Consider the following 21,892-nt stretch of genomic DNA (forward strand, 5'->3'; position numbering starts at 1 on the left):
GGTTCACATCAGGCCCAAACTGACTCTTAGAGGTGAGATCATCTACTGTGAAAACTGTATTTAGCTTTCCTGCTTTCTTTTTCCTTAATATCCAAAAAAGCACATTATCTAAAGTGCCTAAAAACACTCTCACTCATCTTGTTATTGGAGACCACAGACACACACACAGGAGAAGACCAGACGCCCTAAAGATTTAATGAAGGTTTAGGTTTCTGTAAGCGAGGCTCATCAGGCACGCAGTAAATACCCTGAGATGACCTTGAAACTGCAGTGTTTCTTTTCTTTACAGTACAAATACAGCAGCTCAGACAGTCAGCCAGCCTGAAGCAAACACTGACAGCAGCTACCTGTGTGCGCAGAGCTGGAAACCGTGCTGAGAAATACTCCAGAGCCTCATTAAATAATAGAGAAGAGCTCATTTTCCACATGCAAAATGATTCTATTACACGGTTGTCAGTTTCTGCAGGTGAGATGTGGATCACACACTCGACACATTTGCTGCATCCCTGCTCACCCGAATAGAGAGAGAATGTGAGACTAGAGAATATGGACACAAAGTGCATATGTCAAGAAAGTGTATATGACAGAATTTTACTATATTAGATTAAGTGGTCATTATATAAAGTACTGCAACATACAAAATGTTGATGGTATATTTTTAAAGTGAATTTATATAGAGGGTAAATGTATATGCTATACACCAAGGTCCAAAACTGTGAGACTATTTTCCCAAAAGTGGTCCGAGACCTTTGGACCCCACTGTTTGTATATACACGTGTAGGCATATGCACAGATATTCATGCATTTTATGAGAAATGCAAAAAGAATTGTAACCATCCCCAGCCTGCCCTACAAACATGTATATATCAAATATCACAAATATGGTCATTGTACATGTGTTTTTGGCATCTGTTTAAAGGATTGATAAGATGTTTCCTTTCTGCTCCACTTTCACAGCTGTATCGTCAGTTTTGTATTGTCATATAGCAATTTATCAATATAGAAAAGACCATTAAGAAAAGAAGACCACACTACGTATTGAGTAATACATCACACTAGGGACATTGAACACTACATTATAATTTAAAGATTACAGCAAAAAAGAAAAAAACAAAAAGAAGGTAAAATTGCCAAAACGGGAAAATTATAATTGAGCAAAATTCCAAGACATAAACTGCAATTGAATGAATGAACATGGATAAATAATAAAAAATAAATAAAAGACCTTCTACTTTTGTATTTTGTTGTAAATAATCTACTATTAAATCCATAAATGCCAAACTTACTTACACTGCTCATCACAAATAAACCAAAGTAATGTCCTAAATCTGCTTATTGACCATGACCAGCAGCCGAAACAGCATTAAATTGACAATACAGTGATGCTCAGCAGAGATAAGCAAACACATTTTAAAGCATTAGGACTAAAACAAACTGTGTATGACAAAAGGAATTAAATGAACAAAGTAATTATTTAACAAAATTAAAAGCACTTGGTGTTTGTTTAATTTTTTTGGTTAACAACATCTCAGAGATCAGTCTCGTCTCTCTGGAAACAGCAGAAATTCACCACATCTCCTCAACTCCGGACACATTTGTGGTCCTGACACACAAAAACCATCAGATGTTTCTAAATCAATATTTGATGCCTGATCACAATGAAAGATGCATGAGCAATTAAAAGTTAATGGCTCAGGTCTGGAGAGAGCTTTAATATTATACTGCACATCTGTGACAGCCCAGCACCAGTGTATGTATGACAGACAGACTGAAGGATAAAAAGATATTCAACTATTTAACTTCTGTTCCGTGTTACAATCAGAGCTGTGAATTATGAACAACTATAAACCTTCATATAAGAAGGTTGGTGATAAATTCAGCTGTTTACATGTGTTTATATTCATAATCACATTCTGCAAACAGTGCTGACTGAGTAATATCAAAGAGTTTATTTTTAAATTTGCAATGTCAGGTTTTACTTTTCAGTGATATTTTATTATGGTATTAACTTTTATTTCAGTTTGTCTTTAAAAGTTTCATATATTTATACAAACTGCACAATAAAAGTCAACAGTCATGTTTGTAGTTTGCTCTCTTAGACAAGTTACATGTTGCTGTTATGCCACCTAGTGGTTGTTCCACAACAACAACAACAAAAAAAAGAAAAATCAATTGACGTGTACTAACCCACAATTACTGCGGAATAACTGCATTAATGAATAAATTAGCTGTTTTACAAATACTGAAAGGTCATGTTTATTTATATGAGAATATATTTCATGTATCTTTATATTTCTGTATGGTTTCTTACAATCACATGTACACATGAGAACAGAAGGTTTAAACACTGAATAATCTGAACGTTAGACGTGGAATCAGATAAGATATAATCAATAAGATTTTGAAATTTGTGAAAATCTGTTCACAGTGTGGTTATCACCCTTTGTAAACCTGTGACAAAACTTTGCATGTTCAATTCAATTGTGGATGTGTAGAAGAGATTTAAATTTGTAGAGAACTGCTTTCAACTGGAAAAGCAGGGTCAAAACTCTTACACAACTTCAAATGTGTAATTGTAACATCAGTGTCACACTCTGTGTGGTACACTGAGGTTACAGTGGGAGGAATTTCACACAGTTTTCTGCTTTTCAGTTGCAGTCAGATGATCACAAAAGCAGTGTTTTTCCCCTCCACGGCTTTATATAACCTCAACATTGATCCTTTGTGCACAACTTGTATTTACTATGTCTCATTTTAGCAAAGGCTCTATGGACAGCAATGTTGGTGTGATGGCTGGTTGCTCAGTCAGTCACATCAGTTTATACTGAACAGACATTCACGTTCCCCAGAGAATGGATTTTATCGTCCTACCCAGTGTGACTGGAACTGAGGAGCAGAAGCGTTCCTGACACCATGTGCATCTTGTGCTTATGAATGAGCTCCATCTGCACGTGCATGTATCAAAACATACAGACCTCAGGGTGAAGCAAGGGAGCAGGTGTCATAACGTGACCCGAGGACATACTCGCTGCAGCAGATCCTGTTTCCCCTGCGGAGACACGAGTCACGTGGAAACACGGAGCTGTGGCAGAGACACTGACAGACAGCAGCCTGTAAATGTCAGCGGGATGCTGTGCTCGCCATCTGAACCTGTTCGAGGAAAATAGGGGTTTATGTATCATTACAAACTGTGGCTGTATCAAACTTTTACCAAGGTTCTGTTTACACTGCAAAATAAAAAGAGGTCCACATAGAAGAGGTTAGGAAGAAATGCAAACACCAAACTATTAATTTTCAAATGAAGAGTCTTGATTCTATATTTTTGAACATAATTTATTTACATCATACAATTTATTCTGTATTATTGGAAGATTATGCGCACTGCAGTATATAAATAAAGATGTTTGTACAAACTTGCATAACTAAAGGGTAAAAAACAAAACACACACATTAAGCAGCCAGACCAAAAATCATCAAAACGGAAAAATTAATTAATAACCTACGCCCACAGGTCTCACTAGTCACCGCGGCACACAACCACTTAGCCTCATGATACTCACACACTAGCCAATCACATCGACTCCCAAAAACACACACTTGTGTTTGACACACACGTGCGCAGCAGTCCAACACACTCCCGATGTCATGAATTTGTCAGCTCACATTAAAAATAGAAGAAAACATTCAATAGTGAAGTAAAAGATGAAAATATTAGTGGAGCTAAACCCTTCCAAAGGCAAAAAATTAATACAAGTGTAGGCTACTTGTCATACAACAACACACAACATACAAACCATTTTTCTGGAAAACAACAACAACCAAAAAAAAAAAGAAAAAGAAAAAAAAAAAAAAAACAGGGAACAAACGTCACAGTCAGGTGACATGTCTCATCATGTGACTTCAGTGGATGGTTTTAAAGACCTTAAAAGCAGAAGTCCATGTGCCTGTCCTTCCAGATCCCGGACACAGGGCGAGTCACAGCATTCAGTCCAAGATCAGTGGGAGAAAAATGAAATACACCGTCAAACTACATTGTGTTCCTAGTGCCGCACACACAGCAGGAGGGAGGGGATATGAGCCAGCAAGAAAGGGCCTGCAACAAAGTCTCTTTCTCAAAGTCTTTTTAGCAATATGTCTGAGCTGTGTGTCGCAGGCAGGGCCAGAGTGGACGAGATTCCGGCAGCACAGAGAAGCATTTCAGGTTGATAATAACTTACCGGGACGCAAAGTCTGACAGGGTTTGACAGTCAAGAGGGTTTGACTCTGACCTCACAGAGTTTAGTGAAGGCCAGAAAAAAGAAAAAAAAGAAGAGAGAGAGAGAGATATATCCATTTTGCTACTCAAGCCAGCAGAGAGCAAGCACGGCTGAGATGGTGCCATCAGCCAACAGCAGTAACAGTCTGAGTCCAAACAACAGCCCGAAAATATCTGAGCGTTTCCAGGCAGAGTTCAAGTGACCTCAGCAGGACCACAAAACAGACTGGACGGCCATCTACGGCCATCAACAGCATTTTCTAAAAGGGGCTTTTTTTCTTCAGTAACCTCCCTCAGTCACTTCCCATAATAACCCCCACCCACGCCCAGTCCCCAGATACACTATTTGCTTGTTCAATACAAGCCTCAAAAAAGTGTTAGACTCACACCCAAACAAGAACAAAGCTGAAAATATACATGAACTTTCATGCACTGGGGGAAAAAAATGTCCTGAATGTGTAACAAACCAGAAAAGAAAAACAGATCCTTCACAGAGAAGGTTGGGCTCAAGTCTATGTTTTTTTTTTTTTTCTTCAATCCGATCGCTCCCAGTATTCAAAGTCAAACTAAGAGTCTTCTTCATATTCTCTGGATCTTGTCAGCAACAACCACGGGGTTCTCTTTGCGAATCTTGGCAGCAGCTTCAGCTTTGTAGTCGTACGGACAGTTGTGCTTGTCGGAGTAACGGTGAAGTCCACAGAACAGGTTCCCACAGCGGCAGTCAAAGCCTGAAACGCAACAGCAGAGGACAGGCTGAGTCAAATCAATATTAAGGGCTCACAACAGCAAAACATCCCTCAATTTAAAACACGCCGGTGCACACTGCAGCCACGTGTTGATCACCTTAAAAACTCATCACCCCATGATGTGATCAATTACTGATCAGAACAGGTGTGAAGACACATTTTCAGGAAAAGGACACAGTTCTTATTTAGGAGGATGTAATAAACTACAACCAGCTGTAATGAATCACTGCTCCCTGTAACGTTGCCTATTACTTATAAAATGACTGAATCGTAGAGGAATATATCAACACTTAGATATGAGATCAATTCTGAACCAATATTTACCCACATCTGTTTCTTTGGCTGCAGTAGATTGTAATGTAGTCTGCTGATGTTTTTTTCTTTTGTTTTTTTTTGCTGTTGCTCAAGTAAAGGTTTATGCACATTTCACATTCTGCTGTGGATTCTGGTCTGACCAGACTCTATTGGCACATTCAGCCATAATTGTAGCTGTTAACCCAGAGCAATCTCATTATCCAACCACAGAAGCTGTTACAATTTGAGCACCTGACAACACTCCATTATAAATGACTAAATCACTTTACTGAAAGAAGTTACAGTCGTCAGCTTGTACTTCCTGGGGGAACAAGTAACCTAGAAGAACAGGAACAAAGCTGTGGTTGGTGGCAGACTGACTCTCTCTAATCACATTAAATCACGTCTCACCTGTAAGGCCAACCTTCTTGCGACACATAAAGCAGCGATTCTTCTTGGGCTTTGGGGGCTCTGGGGTTTTGGACTCTTCACTGCCAGCAGTGGAGGGATGAGAGGCTGAGACTGTGGGCTGACTCACCACTGAAGACACACAAGAAAAACACTTCAACTCGTAAAAGTATCTCTCTTAATAACCCAAAGAGGTGCTACCGTACCATAAAAAATGCATTTCTCGGACAACAAAGCCCCCTTGTGTAAGTGAGGGTGGAGAAAATATTTTAATCAGGTGTACACAGTTAAATTTAATTGCAATATTAATATATACATGAACTACATAGAGCAGTTATGCATAAAATAACCAGAGTGAAATGTTTGTTTCTGACTAATTGTGTGGAAAAAAATAGCTGTAAAAATCAAGGTACTTCATCACACTGATTAAAACGACACCCTGACTATAATATGTCCATAAAGCAGTCCTGCTCACTGATTTACAATTTGTTCCTCAATGGCCAAATACAATCAGAGATATTTCAGTAAAGGATACCTCAGTATAAACAAAATTTGGATCATCTCATGATAAATACCATCAAATTGTCTGACTGTAATCAACATTTTCCCAACAGTGAAAACAAAAGTTAAACATTATACTGCAAGTGTCACAATGTTATTTCCTGTAGGCCTGTTGTATTGGCCCGTATCACACTACACTCAATAAACTATTAACTAAGTATATAACCGCTGAGATAAGTAACTGGTCCATTTGTGGTACCCACCTGGCTCTGTGAGCTCTACTGTACTCCCTGACGCCCCTTTCTCCTCACAGGAGAGACTCATTTCAGTCATCTGTTGTGTTACAGAAATGGCCGTTGAAACCCCACTGTGAAGATAGAATAAAATCAATTTAAACCTGCATATTACAGGAGAGTAAATTAATTTAAATGACCATATCTATCATATATCCAGCTGGTGTGTGCTGAGGAGACAGTAAGGAGGTCCTACTACACATGTATTGATTCAGGTTTAATGATGGCTTCAAGTGGGGTCCTTTTTATGAGAAGAGTCCACAGGAACGACCCACTGAGGAAGTTGCTAAGGACTAGCAACAATGCACTCATGACTTAAACCATATAAATGGCAGGGGTAATGTGTACTCAGCTTCCTATTTCAAACCTGTGACCTCAAGCTTTATTTGAAGGTAGTATAGTGTGACCCTTGTGGATCCCCTCACCTGAGCGCCTTGGTGTCAACAGCCTCAGCAGAGGCGACCGCCTCAGCTGCCACCTCTGCAGCAGCGACTGCAGCAGCTGCAGCATTATTAAAGGTGGCCCCTAACCTCTGGATGGCAGAAGCCTCAGCTGTGGGGCCACTGCTGCTGCCTGAGAAAGAAAATATCACCTTGTTACAGTCAGACACTTGAGACAAAGGCAGTGCAGCTGCAGACAGGAGTCTGGAGTTTATGAAAAACCTGTGACAGACACAGCAGTTCTTACCCACAGCACTCAAAGAACCGACTCCTCCATTATTCTGTCTTGACAGGTGCTCCTTGTGGCACACAGAGCACATGCCATTAGTCCTAGGGTTGCCATAGAAACCACAGCCAGTGGCACAGAGCATAGGTACTGGGCTCTGATTGGTCTCCTGGGCCATAGCGATGTCTGCCGCCTAGTGAGCTGACCTGGAGACATAAACAAAGACGCACACTGGAATGATAAGTCTTTGTGTTGGTGCAAGCACAGGAAAAGAAATGAGACCTGAAGAAATAAGCTCAAGAATAAGTTAGCTTTGCTGAGTGGGGCACTCAGAAAACAAATCAGGCACAAAGACAAATCATTGCCAAAAGGCCACTGAAAGGTAAATGGAATACAAAGAATTAATCTGGCAGAAAATGCCAAACATTCACTTTCTCAAATTTGAGTTTTGCTGCTTTTTCCATTTTATATAATTGTAAACAAATTGTAAACAGCAATGAATTTTGGACTTCTACTAGATGTTCAGACCAAAACAACACTGTGTTAATAAACTGAACCGATTAGTTTTATAATCTGGGGTACCGTGATATTGTGATTCAGCTAAACTGAGCTGCATTACTGCCAGCAGCCACACAAAATATCCAGATACTGAGTCAGAAAACATTGATGTTTGTTCACTTGAATCTGCAGAAATGATAAAACCAAACAAACATTTATAACTCACAGCTCAAAGCATTTACTAATACACAATAAAATGTGCCATTAGCTGGGTGAATATTGGATGAGTATTCATGCTAAATGATGTCCTGACCTATCACCAGGCCCTGCAGTGAACATCAGGCTGTGCCGTCATAACACAGTGTAATATTCACCCCTGGCTGTAGTCTGTCTGCCTTACTGAATCACACTCACCTCTGGTTCAACTCCACTCAACACTCTCATACCACACTATTCATCTGTAGGTAGCAATTATTAATAGGTTTAGCAAGAGCTCATTATCACTCACAGCCATTAACACATGCTCACATCTGACTTTGGCTTGTTCAGCTGCTCAGCTACTTAATGTAATTAACACAACATTGTAGTCTAATTTGGACACGGTCATCAAACAACAGTGCGAACAGTCTCACTGATCAGAAGACACTTTCTCCAGTCAGTCATTTCCTCATTAGCCAAAGTTAAAAAGACAACTTGTATCTTCCCTCTGCCCTCTATCACCACAGGTTTTGGCCTCAGATCACTACACTACCTGAATGATGAGATAATCATGCCATTTAAGACAGGGGTCTAGACTTTTTTGGCACTGAGTGAAAAATGTTGGCAACACAGATCATTGAAAATTGTACAGAAACTTGGCATGAATGCCTGGTCACGTTTATAGTCTGCCAATTTTAGACTACAACAAGGAATTCCATGCTTGATCTTGGAATCAATATATGTGATAAAAGAATCCCAATTCATGGTTTGACTGTAAAAGCTCTTGCTTACATATTGTCACAATAGGCCTGTAGGCAAAAACACAGGCAGGTCTAATATTAGCATAATTACGGCTTGTTCCAATTCAAAACACAAAGAGTCCTCTCTTCTCTAGCCAAAGTTAGTAAATTAAACATGAATTTGCATCAGCCTAATGAGACATGTATTTTAAAGGAAGTGGTGAGGATATCACTTAAGGGGACATAGGCTGTTTACGGTGCTGACTAAAAGATGGGGGAACGAAATAGGAAAGTATTCACATCATCAAGCTCCGGTTCAAGTGAACTGCATCAGAGGCTTCCTCCTCTCCCCAAAAAATGTCATCACTATACCACTGCAATCTGCACCTTCACGTGTGTGTGCCTGCACACTGCAGAGCTCCAGGCTCACATGGACCTGGTATGATGGCTTTCCTCTGTCACAGGAGTGCAATGTGACACTGATTTCAAAAGACACACACAATCACGAGTTACCTCAATACAGTAAGGCTGTGAACACATCTATTTTTAGACAACCTCGAGAGACCTGCAATCAGAGCTGGTATCATGCCAAGATTTGTATCCTCGTCAGCGTAGGTTTCCCTTGAAAGATATCATCAGCTTTCTAAACCAAGGGATGAAGCACATTGTCAAGACAGAGGCTGCCACCGACTGGGGATGAAAGTAGTCTGAATAGATTGTGACATGGGTACAAAATTCAGTGCAACACCTGTAGATCACGTAAAAAGACGAGAACGTTTATTACCGAGACAAAAGATAAAAATCACTCTGAGCCAGACATGTACTGTTTCTTGTAGTATGCTAACATCACCCCAAGGGTCAATAACATAAAGGCGTGTATCTTAAGTTAGATATCCTCAGTGGAGTCACAAATAATCAGTATTATTTATATTGGCTGCGGTCCTCGGTTGCTTCCTGGCAAACACCGGGCCACAACCGTGTCACTTCTACAAATCCACTGAGTCATGCTAGCAAGCTAATGGCTGCTGCTAGCGTCCTTCTCTCAAAATCAACATTACATTCAACTGGCTAGCGTGGACATTATTGCCTCTCAGCCAGGTTATGAACGTTTCTGGCTAAAGTTATAGACGACCAAAGCTCAGATGAACGCTTAGTTGTATCCAATTGGTCGTATGCTAACGTCTGTTAGCCACAACAACCGTGTGAGCAGATTCTCGTGATCTCGCTAATGATAGCATGCTAGAGGTTAGCTACAACAGAAAACTGTTAGCACTGTTGTTGCCTTTGCTTTGTCTGTTCTCTGTTTTTGTTCCCACCACAGACGAAGTACCTATGTTGACATTAACTTGAAACTAACTACCTTTACGACTAATACCATGGGAAATGGGCAGGTGAATCAAAACGGCAAAACAGACACATGAGAATACCTGTTAATGGAAAAATCATGAAATAACCAACAAGATACTGGGCAAGTCTACAGATGCTGGTGGTGGTAATGCTAGCAGATTAACGCTAGCCACAATACATACAGAGTTTATAGTTAGTTTATAGTTTGATCGGTGTTGAAACAACAGTGACATTAAAGTTAGGTTTAGTAGCTGGGAGTTCTAAAATGCGAAAGTTGTATTTTATTTACAACCTCGCAGTTGGATAAGAAAAGTTCTCAACGACACGTGCTAATCAAACGAAACATTTCTTTAATCCTCCCTAGTTTAGGAATTCAAGTGTAGATTAACGTCAAGGCTAATTACAACAAGATAAAATGTGATTTAAAGACTGTTCCATGTTAACGCTAGTGTTTCGCTGTTCACCTCAGAAACTTCCCCAACAACCACTTGTGCTAGCTCACGATGCATCAACTAATGAACTTACCTTCTGTGTCAGAGAAGCGTTTTTTTTTGGAACTTTGGGATTGACGAATAACTAATTTAACCTTGGTTGGAGCTAACTAACTAGGGCCGTCTAGGTGAGTCGTCGTCTGTGCCTTTCTTTTCAGTCTTCTCACACAAACGTAGGCTCCACTCCACCCGGGAGTAATGCTGACTGGTTTAGCTGACGTCCTCTGTAGCTGATTTGTGGTGGCATCTGTTTTGTTTTACGTGGTGCGTTTGCGTCCTCTCTCTTTCCGGTGGACGTCACGGAAATTGTGATCCTGTGATTGGAAGGCAGGGGTGTTGGAGTATAGCCACAAAAGATTTCAAGGTATTACAGAACATTTAACCCCGCTTCTTCTACTAAGCAGACAGAAAGTAGCTTCGATACTGGTGTTGTTTAGTTCAAAATCAATGAGCATGTTGTTAGGAAAGGGGCGATGCGACCTTGCTATCTGTACATCCAAAGAAACAAGTTGGAGAAGAGATGGCGCATTCACGTGCTCCTCGTAATCTCCAACTTCCTCAGGGGATTTCTGTACCTCCACTGCCCAGCTTTCACTATAGTTCTCTCTGTCTAACCTTGTTCTTTCTCCTGCAACTTACATCTCCCTGAGGTAAAGCTCAATGAAATGGGTAGTCTTTAGGCACAGGTCCAAGTATTTCTTGTCTGAAAGTCACAGGGTTCACGTAAAAGTAGGGATGTCAGAGTAATTTTTTAAAAACATGATCATTTCATTTTGTGCAGCTGCTCTGATGATACCAATTCTGATTTGACATTTATTTTTGTTAACTTTTTGTCATGTTTATTTTTATAATGACAGGCACATAGCATGGGCCGATGCCACATACCACAGCATTTATAGCCAAAGCTTGTTTGCAATGCCCATCACAAGGGCCTGTACACAAATACACAAAACAGCACAAAACACAAACAATGCACAGGGCACACACAGTCATACAATGAAATGATCATAAAACCCAATGAAAAGCACCGGATACTTCATGACAACACAACTGATCATTCTTTCAAAGCAAAATGAGGCAGTTCATGATCCATTTTGAGTTATCTAAGTAAGGAGTTTCACATATTGATCCCAAATTACAAAATATAGTTTTAAAGCACAATTTGGGGTGCAGTGGTAGTTATGGTGCCTGTCATGTACTCAGTGCCCATTAAGGATACAGTATAATTCATCCATGCCACCACACTGGATGAAAAGATCCTGACACTACATTTGCTAAATGCTCCCCTCTAGTCATTTGCAAATTCCCATCATCTCCATATAGATTGTTTTTGAATTTTCAAATCCATAATCTAAAACATGTTGTCATTCTGTAGTTACAATATAGAGAGAAGGAAAGAAAGACAGACATTATATATATATATATGTATGTATATAGAAATACTATTCTAGTTCTATAAGACAATAGTCTATATCACATACAAGTTCATTAAAAAAAGTTAAATTGAATTAAAGTTCGTTAATTTCCTCACAATATATTACAGTCCCACGTAATGTTGAAGCATACTGTCAGTAGCTATACGTTGATACAGATATAATAATACATCATAATTTTGTGTGTGTGTATGTGAGTGTGTGTGTGTGTGTGTGTGTGTGTGTGTGTGTGTGTGTGTGTGTGTGTGTGTGTGTGTGTGTGTGTGTGTGTGTGTGTTTGTGTGTTTGTTTCAGATGGGAGACTGATATGTAATCAATTATTAATACTGATTACTGCATGTAATGACACATTTAAACGCATCATCATCCGATTTTTTACATTAAACTTACTAGAGTTTTTTTTGTTTTATTTGTTTTGTTTGTTTTTACTATGTAAATATATTTTTCCACATCTACGTTTTAAAATACATTCAAAAAGCATTCAAACACTATAAAGTGTGCTTTTAAAAACATAAGCAGGACATAACAGGAAAAGGAAGTGAACAAAAAAGATACCATATCACGTGAACACTAGTTGTCTGGGGAACGCATTTGAAACAGATGCGCTCGACCAATCAGATGCTCGGGGAATTCGGAGCACAGCGAATCAGCGTGTAGCGAGCGAGGATTTAAACCAAGACGCCGAAGCTTAAAACTACACCGCATCCTTCATCAGTACGAATATCCGTCTTTTGGTCGAAGCAACGAACATTTGGAAATGGCTTCTCGAGTGACCAGAGTAAGGCATTGGAGCTTTTTCTAATTCGTATTTGTTTTCTTACTTATAAACAGAAACATTTAAAAGACTTTGGACAAAGGCTTTGTCGAATTTTTATTTATTTTAAATACCTGCAGTGTAATATGCCCTCGTGCGTCGCGGTGGGACCTGCTCTCGTGTAATCGTTCCATAATAATAGGAATTCGACTAAACTCGGTATCCTGCTATTCATTTGCAACTTCCAACATAACTCTACTTTTTTTTTTTGCTTTTCTGCAGAACCGCTTGGCTTCTACCAGGACTGACCTCGGTGGCAAGGCCTGCTCGGTGACCGGGCCCTCACTTAAGCCTCGAGCGGCACTTGGAGAGATTGGAAACATCGCAGTTAACAAAGAAGCGCAGAAAAAGGTGAAAATGAAGGAAGAGCGAACGTGTGGGTTGGTTAGAGGCGTGCTGCTGTACAATACAAACGTATTTTATCGTTAGCCATGCATTGATATTTTTAATAGATTTTGCAGGCTGCTGCAATACCCGAAGGAGGTCTAGTTGTATGTTGTGGGGATTTCCATGTTTCACTAATTGAACCAGTGGACTACCTGTTGTAGTCTTTAGGCCTAAATGTAGTGGGAACAAAAGGGTGTTAAGGGAGGAACTCACCCTCTACCATCACTTTTTTTTTTTTTCTCTCCTCCCCTCGGTGGGGGGGGGTGATCGTTAACCATGATCAAGTTGCCATTATTTCAGCAAGACTTCACTACTCCATCTTTTAATTTTAGGGCATCAAGACAGAGGCAACTAAGAAGACCAAAGTCGCCACCAAAGTTGAAAAGGCAGCAGTTGTCCAACAACCAAAACCAAAGAATGAGGTTCCTGTTAAACCTAAGCCTGAGGTGCAAGTGAGTTGCCTGCCAACAGCTATCTTGCTATTAAGACACAAATGACTGCTGGGTGTGGTACTTGTTGTTTTGAACTCATGTTTGGATTCCCACTGTTCCAGCCTGTGCCTGAACCAGCCTCCCCTACTCCAATGGAGACTTCTGGCTGTGAGCCTGCTGACCTCTGCCAAGCATTTTCCGATGTCATGCTTCATACTGCTATCAGAGATGTGGATGCAGATGACTATGACAACCCCATGCTCTGCAGTGAATATGTGAAACAGATCTACAAGTATCTCCGACAGCTCGAGGCAAGCAACAATTTTCTGATTAAGTTTCATGTTGTGTCTGGGTTTTCTCCCCAGCTTGTCTTTGGATTTAATCCAGTTTCTTATCATCTCAGGTTGAGCAGAATGTTAGACCCAGTTATCTACAGGGTCAGGAGGTAACTGGTAACATGCGAGCCATTCTCATCGACTGGCTTGTGCAAGTGAGCCTGAAGTTCCGTCTACTGCAGGAAACGATGTACATGACTGTGGGAATCATTGACCGCTTTCTTCAGGTGAGTGACTTTTCTATTAACTCTTGGCCTCTGTCTCTAACACTTGCATGCTATATAGCAAACCCCAGCCTTCTGATGTGCTTCACCTGTCTTTCTAAACACTACATGTCATCTCCAACAGGACCACCCAGTCCCCAAGAAGCAGCTGCAGCTGGTCGGAGTGACCGCCATGTTCCTTGCTTCCAAATACGAGGAGATGTATCCCCCAGAGATCTCAGACTTTGCCTATGTGACAGACAGGGCCTACACCACTGCCCAAATCAGAGAAATGGAGATGAACATCCTGCGGGTGCTCAAGTTCCAACTTGGCCGCCCTCTTCCCCTGCAGTTCCTCAGAAGGGCCTCAAAGATCTATGAGGTATCAACATCTCGGTCCAGCTGAAATTAAATCTGGTGCCAGAGTGTAGCCATTTAACAGCCACTAACATATCTGTCTTACCTCAGGTAACTGCTGAGCAGCACACCCTGGCAAAATACCTCCTGGAGCTCACCATGGTCGACTACGAGATGGTTCACTTCCCACCTTCCATGGTGGCTTGTGCAGCTCTGGCTCTTACCCTCAAGATCTTGGATGCTGGAGACTGGGTGAGTGTGGCTTCATCTCTTGTCTTGTCAAGACAAGTACGCAACTGCACACCAGCTTTGTAGTAGTTTTGATGCCGCATAGAAATGTCTTTTTAAACAATCCAAAGACAAACTATGACTTTTTACATCAAGGCCTCATCAAATCTTTGTCTAGATGCCAAAAGTGGTGTAGAATTGGCTCATTGTTTGCAATAGCTAATTCTAGCCTGGCTGAGCAGCCTCCCTCAAGCCTACAGTGGCTTCTAGTTGTACAAAATGCTGAGACCATGTTTCTGACATTTCCCCTCAGGATGTGACACTGCAGCACTACATGGAATACACAGCAGAGAGTTTGATTCCTGTAATGGCACACATTGCCAAGAATGTTGTGAAAGTCAATGAGGGGCTGACCAAGCACACGGTGAGTGTTTATATATTTTTTTTATTTTTTTTTTTTTTTTATAAAATGACATCTGACATTCAGTTGTCAGTGTAATTACCTGGTGTCTGGTTTAAATGGGGAATCTGTAGACTAGCCACAAGGCTCATAATTGAGAGCCTTAATCTCATCTTGGCCAGTTACTTTGTCGGTGACCCTTTTTTTGCTATATTCTTTTGTTTCAGGCCATCAAAGGCAAATACTCGACTTCAAAGCAGATGAGGATTGCCACAATCTCGCAGCTCAAATCTTCACTTGTGAAGGATTTTGCAAAGCAGCTCACCCAGTGAGATGACTAAATGTTTTAGCACCATGTGCTGATTTGTACAGTTGTAACTTAAACTTTTTAAACGTGACTGAAGGATCAGCACACAAAGGACAGTGTCAGTGGTTTGCATGTTTAACCAGCTGAGATCATGCACACTTTTACTGACCTTTTTCCAAAGCATGCTGCAAGTTTTAATTGTCTGGTTTTCAATCTTAATCTAGGCCTCATTTTTGAAACTGATGTGAGTCATTTCACTGAAAAGCAAAGTCAGACATCTTTACACCGCATGAGATTCAGTCAGCCACCAATGACGACTGTAATGCTACTAATTCACTATTTTCACTGTCTTTTTACAACATGGATCATTAATGCACTACTTATTGTTAGCAGACTGAAATCTTTATGTGGAATAGCTTGGACAGTTCTGCCATTGAATGTTGCCGCACAGTGTAACGTAAGTCACACACTTGGTTCTTTTAGCATTTTAAGTCTAGAAGTTATTTTTATAGCTTAAGCGCTGTTGGAAATCTAAAACTTGTTGCATGCTTTCTGAATGGGTAACCATGTAAAGGTCCAGTGGGCATGTCTGGTCTGTTCCAGTTTTTTTTTTATGGCCTTTTCTTAATGTGTGGCAGTGAGTGTGTGAAATGTACAGCAATACTTTAAATGATTTTACATTCTTAAATGTGTTGTTCTTAAAGCCTCTATTAAATGGTTTTGACCAGACACCTGCTTCCTTGTCATGCATTCTGATCAACACTAGAGGCTGCTGTAAGACCAAAGTTGCTGGTAACTTCCAGTTTTGTCTCCGTGTCAGTTTGAGCTTCAAAGATCCTGAGCTGTGAGTTCAGGATTACAACTTCATTACATTGAACTGTCATGACAGGTTGACCTGAATGCAAATGCAGGAGTATCTCACTTCCCAGTCTGACTAAAATTGACTCAATGTGCTGTTAAACTAAGAAATTGAACTTTAAATTCTCACACCTACATTTTCTGATTGCCCAACTTTCTGCTAGTGTCCCTGAACACTAGGGCTGGCAATATGCTGACAGAGGATGCAACTATGCAATAACTTTATGCTTACCTTTTGAGGGCCTTAAAAAAAAAAAAAATCATGCCACCTATTTAAGAACTCAACATTTGCCAACAATTGCACATCAGCTTTTGGAAGATCCACCCATTATATTGAGCGTGAACTCTGGGGCAAGAGACTATTGAGTTGTGACTGACTCTTGTGCTATACTTTTCTGTCTGAAACTTCATAAACTTGCTGTTATCAAAAGCAATCTTTGTTCCATCTTATTCAGAATTATCTCAATGTTTCCTACAGCTGTCCTGTATTGGCTCTCCAACAGGACAATAATGGCTTGGTTAAGATATATCAGTGCTTAAAGTAACAAGTTGGAGAACAGAAATGCCAAATGTTTGTCATTTCAGTATTAATTAAATAGCATGTCCACCAGAGAACACTGACAACTTTAAATATCAGCCTCAAATTCAGTGTTCAGTAAGCCACACTTATCAAATATTAAAGATCTGTGTAACAGGGTGGAGTTGCAAAGTGTTAGACCATTGACAGACATGTTGACTTAATAGGTTTTACTAATAACAATGGCTGTTATATCCAAGTGCACAATATTAGGGCCCTGAAACCACAACAGCCAAATGGAATTTGGCCATCAATTTGATTATTTACACCTGTGCTTTTCTTGCTATGGTGTGTCTAAATGTCTCACATGAAAAAAGGTCTACAAGCAAGATTACTCTATGATAACACTTTTTTTTCCCCCTTGAAATTATGTACCTTGATTTTTCTTGTCATGTCAATTTACATTCCAGCAAAACTGACTATATCTGGAGATGTTGTCATATAATCCATCAGCCACCCCTTGAATTGAGTCTTTAATACTTGTAAGAGACATGGAGATCTCATGTAAGCTGCACATAGGCTCCTCACAGATTCAATTACATCACATCAAGCCACAAGTGTTTAAAGCTAATGGACAAAGCAGAGTGGGAGCTATTATCACTTTAACCCATTCACAGCTGAGGCCCTGGAGGAACCAGAGACCCCCCATCCTCACACCCCCAGGAGGACGCCTGGAGGGCTTTGCTGTACAAGAGACCACCTGCCATCTGCATGATGTGAGTCACTGTACATCACTGGGGTCATAAGGCCGTCGCTCCTAAAGGCCTTCTGGATAACACTTGACTACATTGATTGCTGCAGGAGCTGGGACCAGAAATCATCTGCTGCTGAAAGGGGAAAAACATTATTTGGCACATTGGGAGTTTGGGTTTGTTGAAGTTCATGCACAGAGTTCATACAGTGAAATATGACCTGAGTTACACATAAAAGATCAGTGGTGCGTTCACTGTCTTGTGAGGTAGAAACCCAGCCAAAACCACGCTTTGATAGTTTCAGATGTTATATAATGCTAAATTGTTTGACACAACCCTCATGTGAGATCTATGCTGTGCATCTGTTACCTGACATAATGACATACAGGCAGTAACACTGACACCTTAAGAGCACATCCCTTTCATCCATCTAGCTCTCCCTCTGTTGTTTTCCACAGAGACACATGATAATTAGTCTCAGTTATCGTGGAAAGCCGGGCTTTTAAACCCACAGATCATACTGAGAATTCATTCTTGGAGGCTGAGGTCATGACTGAGCAGCCATATCGGTTTACAAGAGAGATTCCTCCTGTGCAGGGCTCCAAACCATACACTTGCAGCTGCCTAGAACACTATTTGGCCTCTCTGACAGGGATTCAGCTGTGTGACATTTATTATGATGGAAAATTGAACATAGTGGAGGTGCAGCTCAAGACAACTCAGCAACTGAACACCGAAACACCACGTTTGCTAGTGATCCTAAAATGCTTAAAGGGTAAGTTCACACAAATTACAAAAAGAAAAACATATTTCATCACTCAACCTTTGTGGTATTGTGCAAATAGCTTTGGTTTTTGTGCAGGGTGAAAGAACGGCCGCTGAGATTTCTGCCTCCACCCTAATACAGAGGAGGTGAATGGACTTTAGTTGTGCGTAAAACATAAAAAAAATACATTTGAAAAATTAAACAGTAGCGTGTCTTTTACTGGCAGTAAACTGGTGTGCCAACAATTATTGAGCAACCATGTGCAAAAGAGCAGTAGTATTTGTCATTTTTCCTGCATGTCATAGTTTAGTTTACATGTCTGCCTCAAAAAACGTCTTTCTCCTGTGATGAAAATATTAGCCCAAGTGATCAGAGTTGATAGAGAGACCGTTTGAATCCACTCTGGTACATGAACTGAAACACAACTGGGCCTTGGCATGATTTGACTGAATGTTACTCAGACTGACACCTGGGTCAGGGCTTGAATTCTAGGAATCTCCACACTTGTGTAATCTCTGGTTGGGCTTGGAGACTATAAGTCTTTAACAGAAAAACCTGCTGACAGTGAAACATCTCAACACATGGTTTCCAGACAATGTATCCTAACGACTTTGGTGATCCCCTAAAATTTCATCTAGCACCATGTGATTGTTTTTTTTTCATTTTAATATAAATAATGTTATTGAACTGGATGGATGGCCATCAAATTTGGTTCAGATATTCATGTCATCCTCAAAATAAATTTTATTAACTTTGATCAGACTCTGCTGTACTTTGTGTTTAGTGCTAATGACCAAATATTAGCACGCTAACACATTAAAGGGGCTATTTGTAAGTTTTGCTATTGCTACATAGCTAGCGTTTACTTACCAGTCTTGTCAAGAGCTTCGGCCATTGTTGCATTTACAAGACAAGAGGTTATAATACACCCTCTGAGCAGCGCTACTTCTTCAGGGTAGACTGGACATACAGTGACTCGGTATTGGAAAGTGACAAGATGGTCAGCCAGACCGGGGCTAGCTGCTTAGCATGCTAACTTTAGCAGAAGAAAAGAAGTGATAGAAATAGAACCAAAACAAGAGGGTTGCTTTCCACTGCTAAAGACTTGCTATGAAACAATAGCAAAATTTTAAAATTGCTTACCTTAAACTAAGATGGTGAGCTTGATAAACACATATCTTCCCATTGTGAGCATGCTAGTTAGTACATGTTAATATTTAGCTCACAGCATGACTGTGACTCAGTACATCCTCCCAAACCCACTAGTTATGGGTATATAGGTATATACGCTTGTTTTAATCAGTTTCTTGCAAGCAAATTAGCCTCAAAGAACAGCAATACTAAATCATTTTATTCTCAAAACAGCATTGTAATATACAAGAAAAATGTTCCAGTTTCCCTGAATAATCTACAGACCCACGATAAACAATTACAATCATTTTATCTCAAAGGTCCACTTATTAGCTTGTCTGATGTTTCAGTCGTATCTTTCAATCTTCTACAGTGAATGGAGCTGCTCAAGTGTCAACACCTGATCTATGAGTGAAACTTCTGTCATATGCAGATCATGGCAGGTGGTCATATATTGAGAGGGAAATGATGAGGCCTGCTCTTGTCTCTGTTCAAAGATGTTCTCTGGTGTCGGATGAAAATGTCAGCCTTGATCTTTCTGTGTTCTCCCACTGACTCCTGTTCAGTGACTTAAACCCATTCTCAGTCATTGCTGTGACCACTTTTGGTGGTTTGGTTTAGTGGTGTGGTTTACCTCCATTGTTCCGTCAGTAAATTTGGTTTTCATGGGAACTATTTCTTTGGTACAAAGTCATTTCCGTGAGAAGTGCTCATAACAAGGTTTGTGGATTAGCTAGAATAACTGGGGCATTTTGGAGCATTTTTTCACAGCTTAATACTGACTCAACTTGACTCAGCTCTACTCAACTCTACCAGGTACTACTTTATCCACTGCAGATAGTACCCCCTCAATCTGTCATCATTACTATAGCGATAACGCACAAAGCTATCATGATGTCCTGTTCAACACGACACACACATGAACAATGGTGGATATGGAAGGGATACCAAACAGAGAAACATCCGCACCTTTGCAATTGACCACCATGTGATTTGCCAGTTGCCATACTGAAAGTATAGAACAATTACTAACAGAAAAGTGTGCAGGCTACAATGAGCAATGTACAATTGCTTGGCTGTTTAAGAATGGTGAGTTTGTTTGGAACGTCCCAATGTCTCTCACACCATGATTATGCAGTAGTGATAATTCTCTCGGACCACTCAGTAGTCTGCAGCGCTTTCACATCACCTTTTGGTGTCGCTTCAGCTTGCTTGGAACCTCGGCACAGGTAATACCAAAACAGGTACCAGGCACCAGGTACTATCCACAACCTTTGCCTTAGGGAAAACCAAAAAAAACCTTTACTGCACTTCCATTCACCTCCACTGTATTGGCTTCATCAGAAGCAGATATCTTAAAGTCTATGAATTCAAATAAAACCAAAACTATCTGCATAGCTAGACAGCACTAAAATTGAATGATAAAATATGTTGGGTGAACCGACCGCTTAAATGACAGCAATGTACAATCACGCAAACTTGATGGCCGTTTATGTATTTTTGCACATTTCAGTATCCTTAAAGCCCAAATGCTTCTGTCCTTTTCCATGTTTATTCAAGCTCTCCCCATTAAGTGAATTTGCGAGTCAGCACTGAGGTCCAGAAAGAATGCAAAGCTTGGCTTCAGCCTGCTCAGTATTTCAGCATCATAGATCTCACCCACAAGCAGATCGTCCAAGACCAGAGTCAAAAGTTTGGAACTCCTTCCCAGTCTAAACATCTTCCAAGATGGCCAGAGATTTAACAAGTGCACCCTTCAAAATGAGTCAATGCCCATTCTCACCTCCCGTCCACCAAGTCTGCGTGTCTCAATTCAATAATGACAAAGTCAAACAAACAGCCGGCCCGTGGCAGCACTGTTAGGGTTTCTGTGGGGTGCTAATAGGCTGGCAGCTGGCATGCAGAATGAGGCCTCTGGGTTCGAGAGTGGAGTGAAGCACAAATAAACACAGGGTCATTCATTTTCACAATTTATGGATTTTCAAATAAAAATCATGTGCTTCCTGAACTTCACTGACCTTTGACGCTCAATGTCACATGGAGGAAATAAAGGCTGCCATTGTGGCCTGAACAGTGGAGTGTTTGAACCAGGTGTGAATAGGATTTTCTCCAGACCACCTTAACCTCTCTGTACACGGTTTGAATGGCGAGCAGGAAGTCATCTTCTCCTCATGATCAAGGTTACACTTACATGTTTATTGAATCGTCGCAGACGAGAGTGTGTGTGTGTGTTTTCTTTACAAAGACACTGAGACACAAGAGTAGTTTGGAGGGAGAGGAGAAAGCTTTTACATTTCAGATGTCAAAGATGGTTTGAACAAAGATCAGTATAGATTTAATTGAAATTTATTGAAAAGTAAGAACATCTCAAAACTATGTACATTCATTGCTTTATCTCTGAGTGACAATTAGTGATGTATTGTGAGGCCTATGTGTCCTGTCCTATATGTTTCGTGTTGTACATCATTTAAAACAATCTCACCTGAGGATCCATTTAGTTGCTGTTCCCAAGCTGTCTGCCATATCAGATGGTCTT

At 40.5% G+C, this 21,892-nt stretch overlaps 2 protein-coding genes across 6 annotated transcripts; one reads left to right on the top strand and one right to left on the bottom strand.

Annotated features, from left to right (window-relative positions):
- Positions 1-3,637: 3,637 nt before the first annotated feature.
- On the bottom strand, positions 3,638-10,692 carry LOC111221236 (AN1-type zinc finger protein 5-like). Of its 4 annotated transcripts, none has more exons than XM_022744611.1 (7): positions 10,472-10,692; positions 9,165-9,242; positions 7,185-7,369; positions 6,923-7,070; positions 6,468-6,571; positions 5,707-5,835; positions 3,638-4,983 (listed from the first exon to the last, which is right to left on the bottom strand). In XM_022744611.1, the coding sequence occupies exons 3-7, from the start codon at positions 7,339-7,341 to the stop codon at positions 4,835-4,837; spliced, it is 687 nt and encodes a 228-aa protein (XP_022600332.1). In that variant the 5' UTR covers positions 7,342-7,369; positions 9,165-9,242; positions 10,472-10,692; the 3' UTR covers positions 3,638-4,834. The 4 variants fall into 4 exon arrangements, with proteins under 4 accessions (XP_022600332.1, XP_022600330.1, XP_022600331.1 ...); XM_022744609.1 differs by having other exon boundaries at positions 9,155-9,242; XM_022744610.1 differs by having other exon boundaries at positions 9,113-9,242.
- A 1,867-nt stretch (positions 10,693-12,559) lies between these two features.
- On the top strand, positions 12,560-16,061 carry ccnb1 (cyclin B1). 2 transcript variants are annotated; one of them, XM_022744492.1, is made up of 9 exons: positions 12,560-12,648; positions 12,907-13,035; positions 13,404-13,523; positions 13,625-13,813; positions 13,906-14,064; positions 14,186-14,422; positions 14,509-14,649; positions 14,939-15,049; positions 15,253-16,061. In XM_022744492.1, the coding sequence occupies exons 1-9, from the start codon at positions 12,628-12,630 to the stop codon at positions 15,355-15,357; spliced, it is 1,212 nt and encodes a 403-aa protein (XP_022600213.1). In that variant the 5' UTR covers positions 12,560-12,627; the 3' UTR covers positions 15,358-16,061. The 2 variants fall into 2 exon arrangements, with proteins under 2 accessions (XP_022600213.1, XP_022600214.1); XM_022744493.1 differs by having other exon boundaries at positions 13,404-13,517.
- Positions 16,062-21,892: the final 5,831 nt, after the last annotated feature.

This window comes from Seriola dumerili, unplaced genomic scaffold (genome assembly GCF_002260705.1).
Source record: "Seriola dumerili isolate Sdu_G_001 unplaced genomic scaffold, Sdu_1.0 BDQW01000081.1, whole genome shotgun sequence".
Classification (NCBI taxonomy): Eukaryota; Metazoa; Chordata; class Actinopteri; order Carangiformes; family Carangidae; genus Seriola; species Seriola dumerili.

What these genes read in the sequence shown, in the direction of transcription:
- ccnb1 (XM_022744492.1), top strand. Translation starts at nt 12,628, where the DNA reads ATGGCTTCTCGAGTGACCAGA. An exon ending in ACAAAGAAGCGCAGAAAAAG is followed by an intron (nt 13,036 to 13,403) that starts GTGAAAATGAAG and finishes TTTTAATTTTAG; the next exon opens with GGCATCAAGACAGAGGCAAC. An exon ending in TCTTGGATGCTGGAGACTGG is followed by an intron (nt 14,650 to 14,938) that starts GTGAGTGTGGCT and finishes ATTTCCCCTCAG; the next exon opens with GATGTGACACTGCAGCACTA.
- LOC111221236 (XM_022744611.1), bottom strand. Translation starts at nt 7,341, where the DNA reads ATGGCCCAGGAGACCAATCAGAGCCCAGTACCTATGCTCTGTGCCACT. An exon ending in CGGTTCTTTGAGTGCTGTGG is followed by an intron (nt 7,071 to 7,184) that starts GTAAGAACTGCT and finishes TTTCTTTCTCAG; the next exon opens with GCAGCAGCAGTGGCCCCACA. An exon ending in GTTGACACCAAGGCGCTCAG is followed by an intron (nt 6,572 to 6,922) that starts GTGAGGGGATCC and finishes CTATCTTCACAG; the next exon opens with TGGGGTTTCAACGGCCATTT.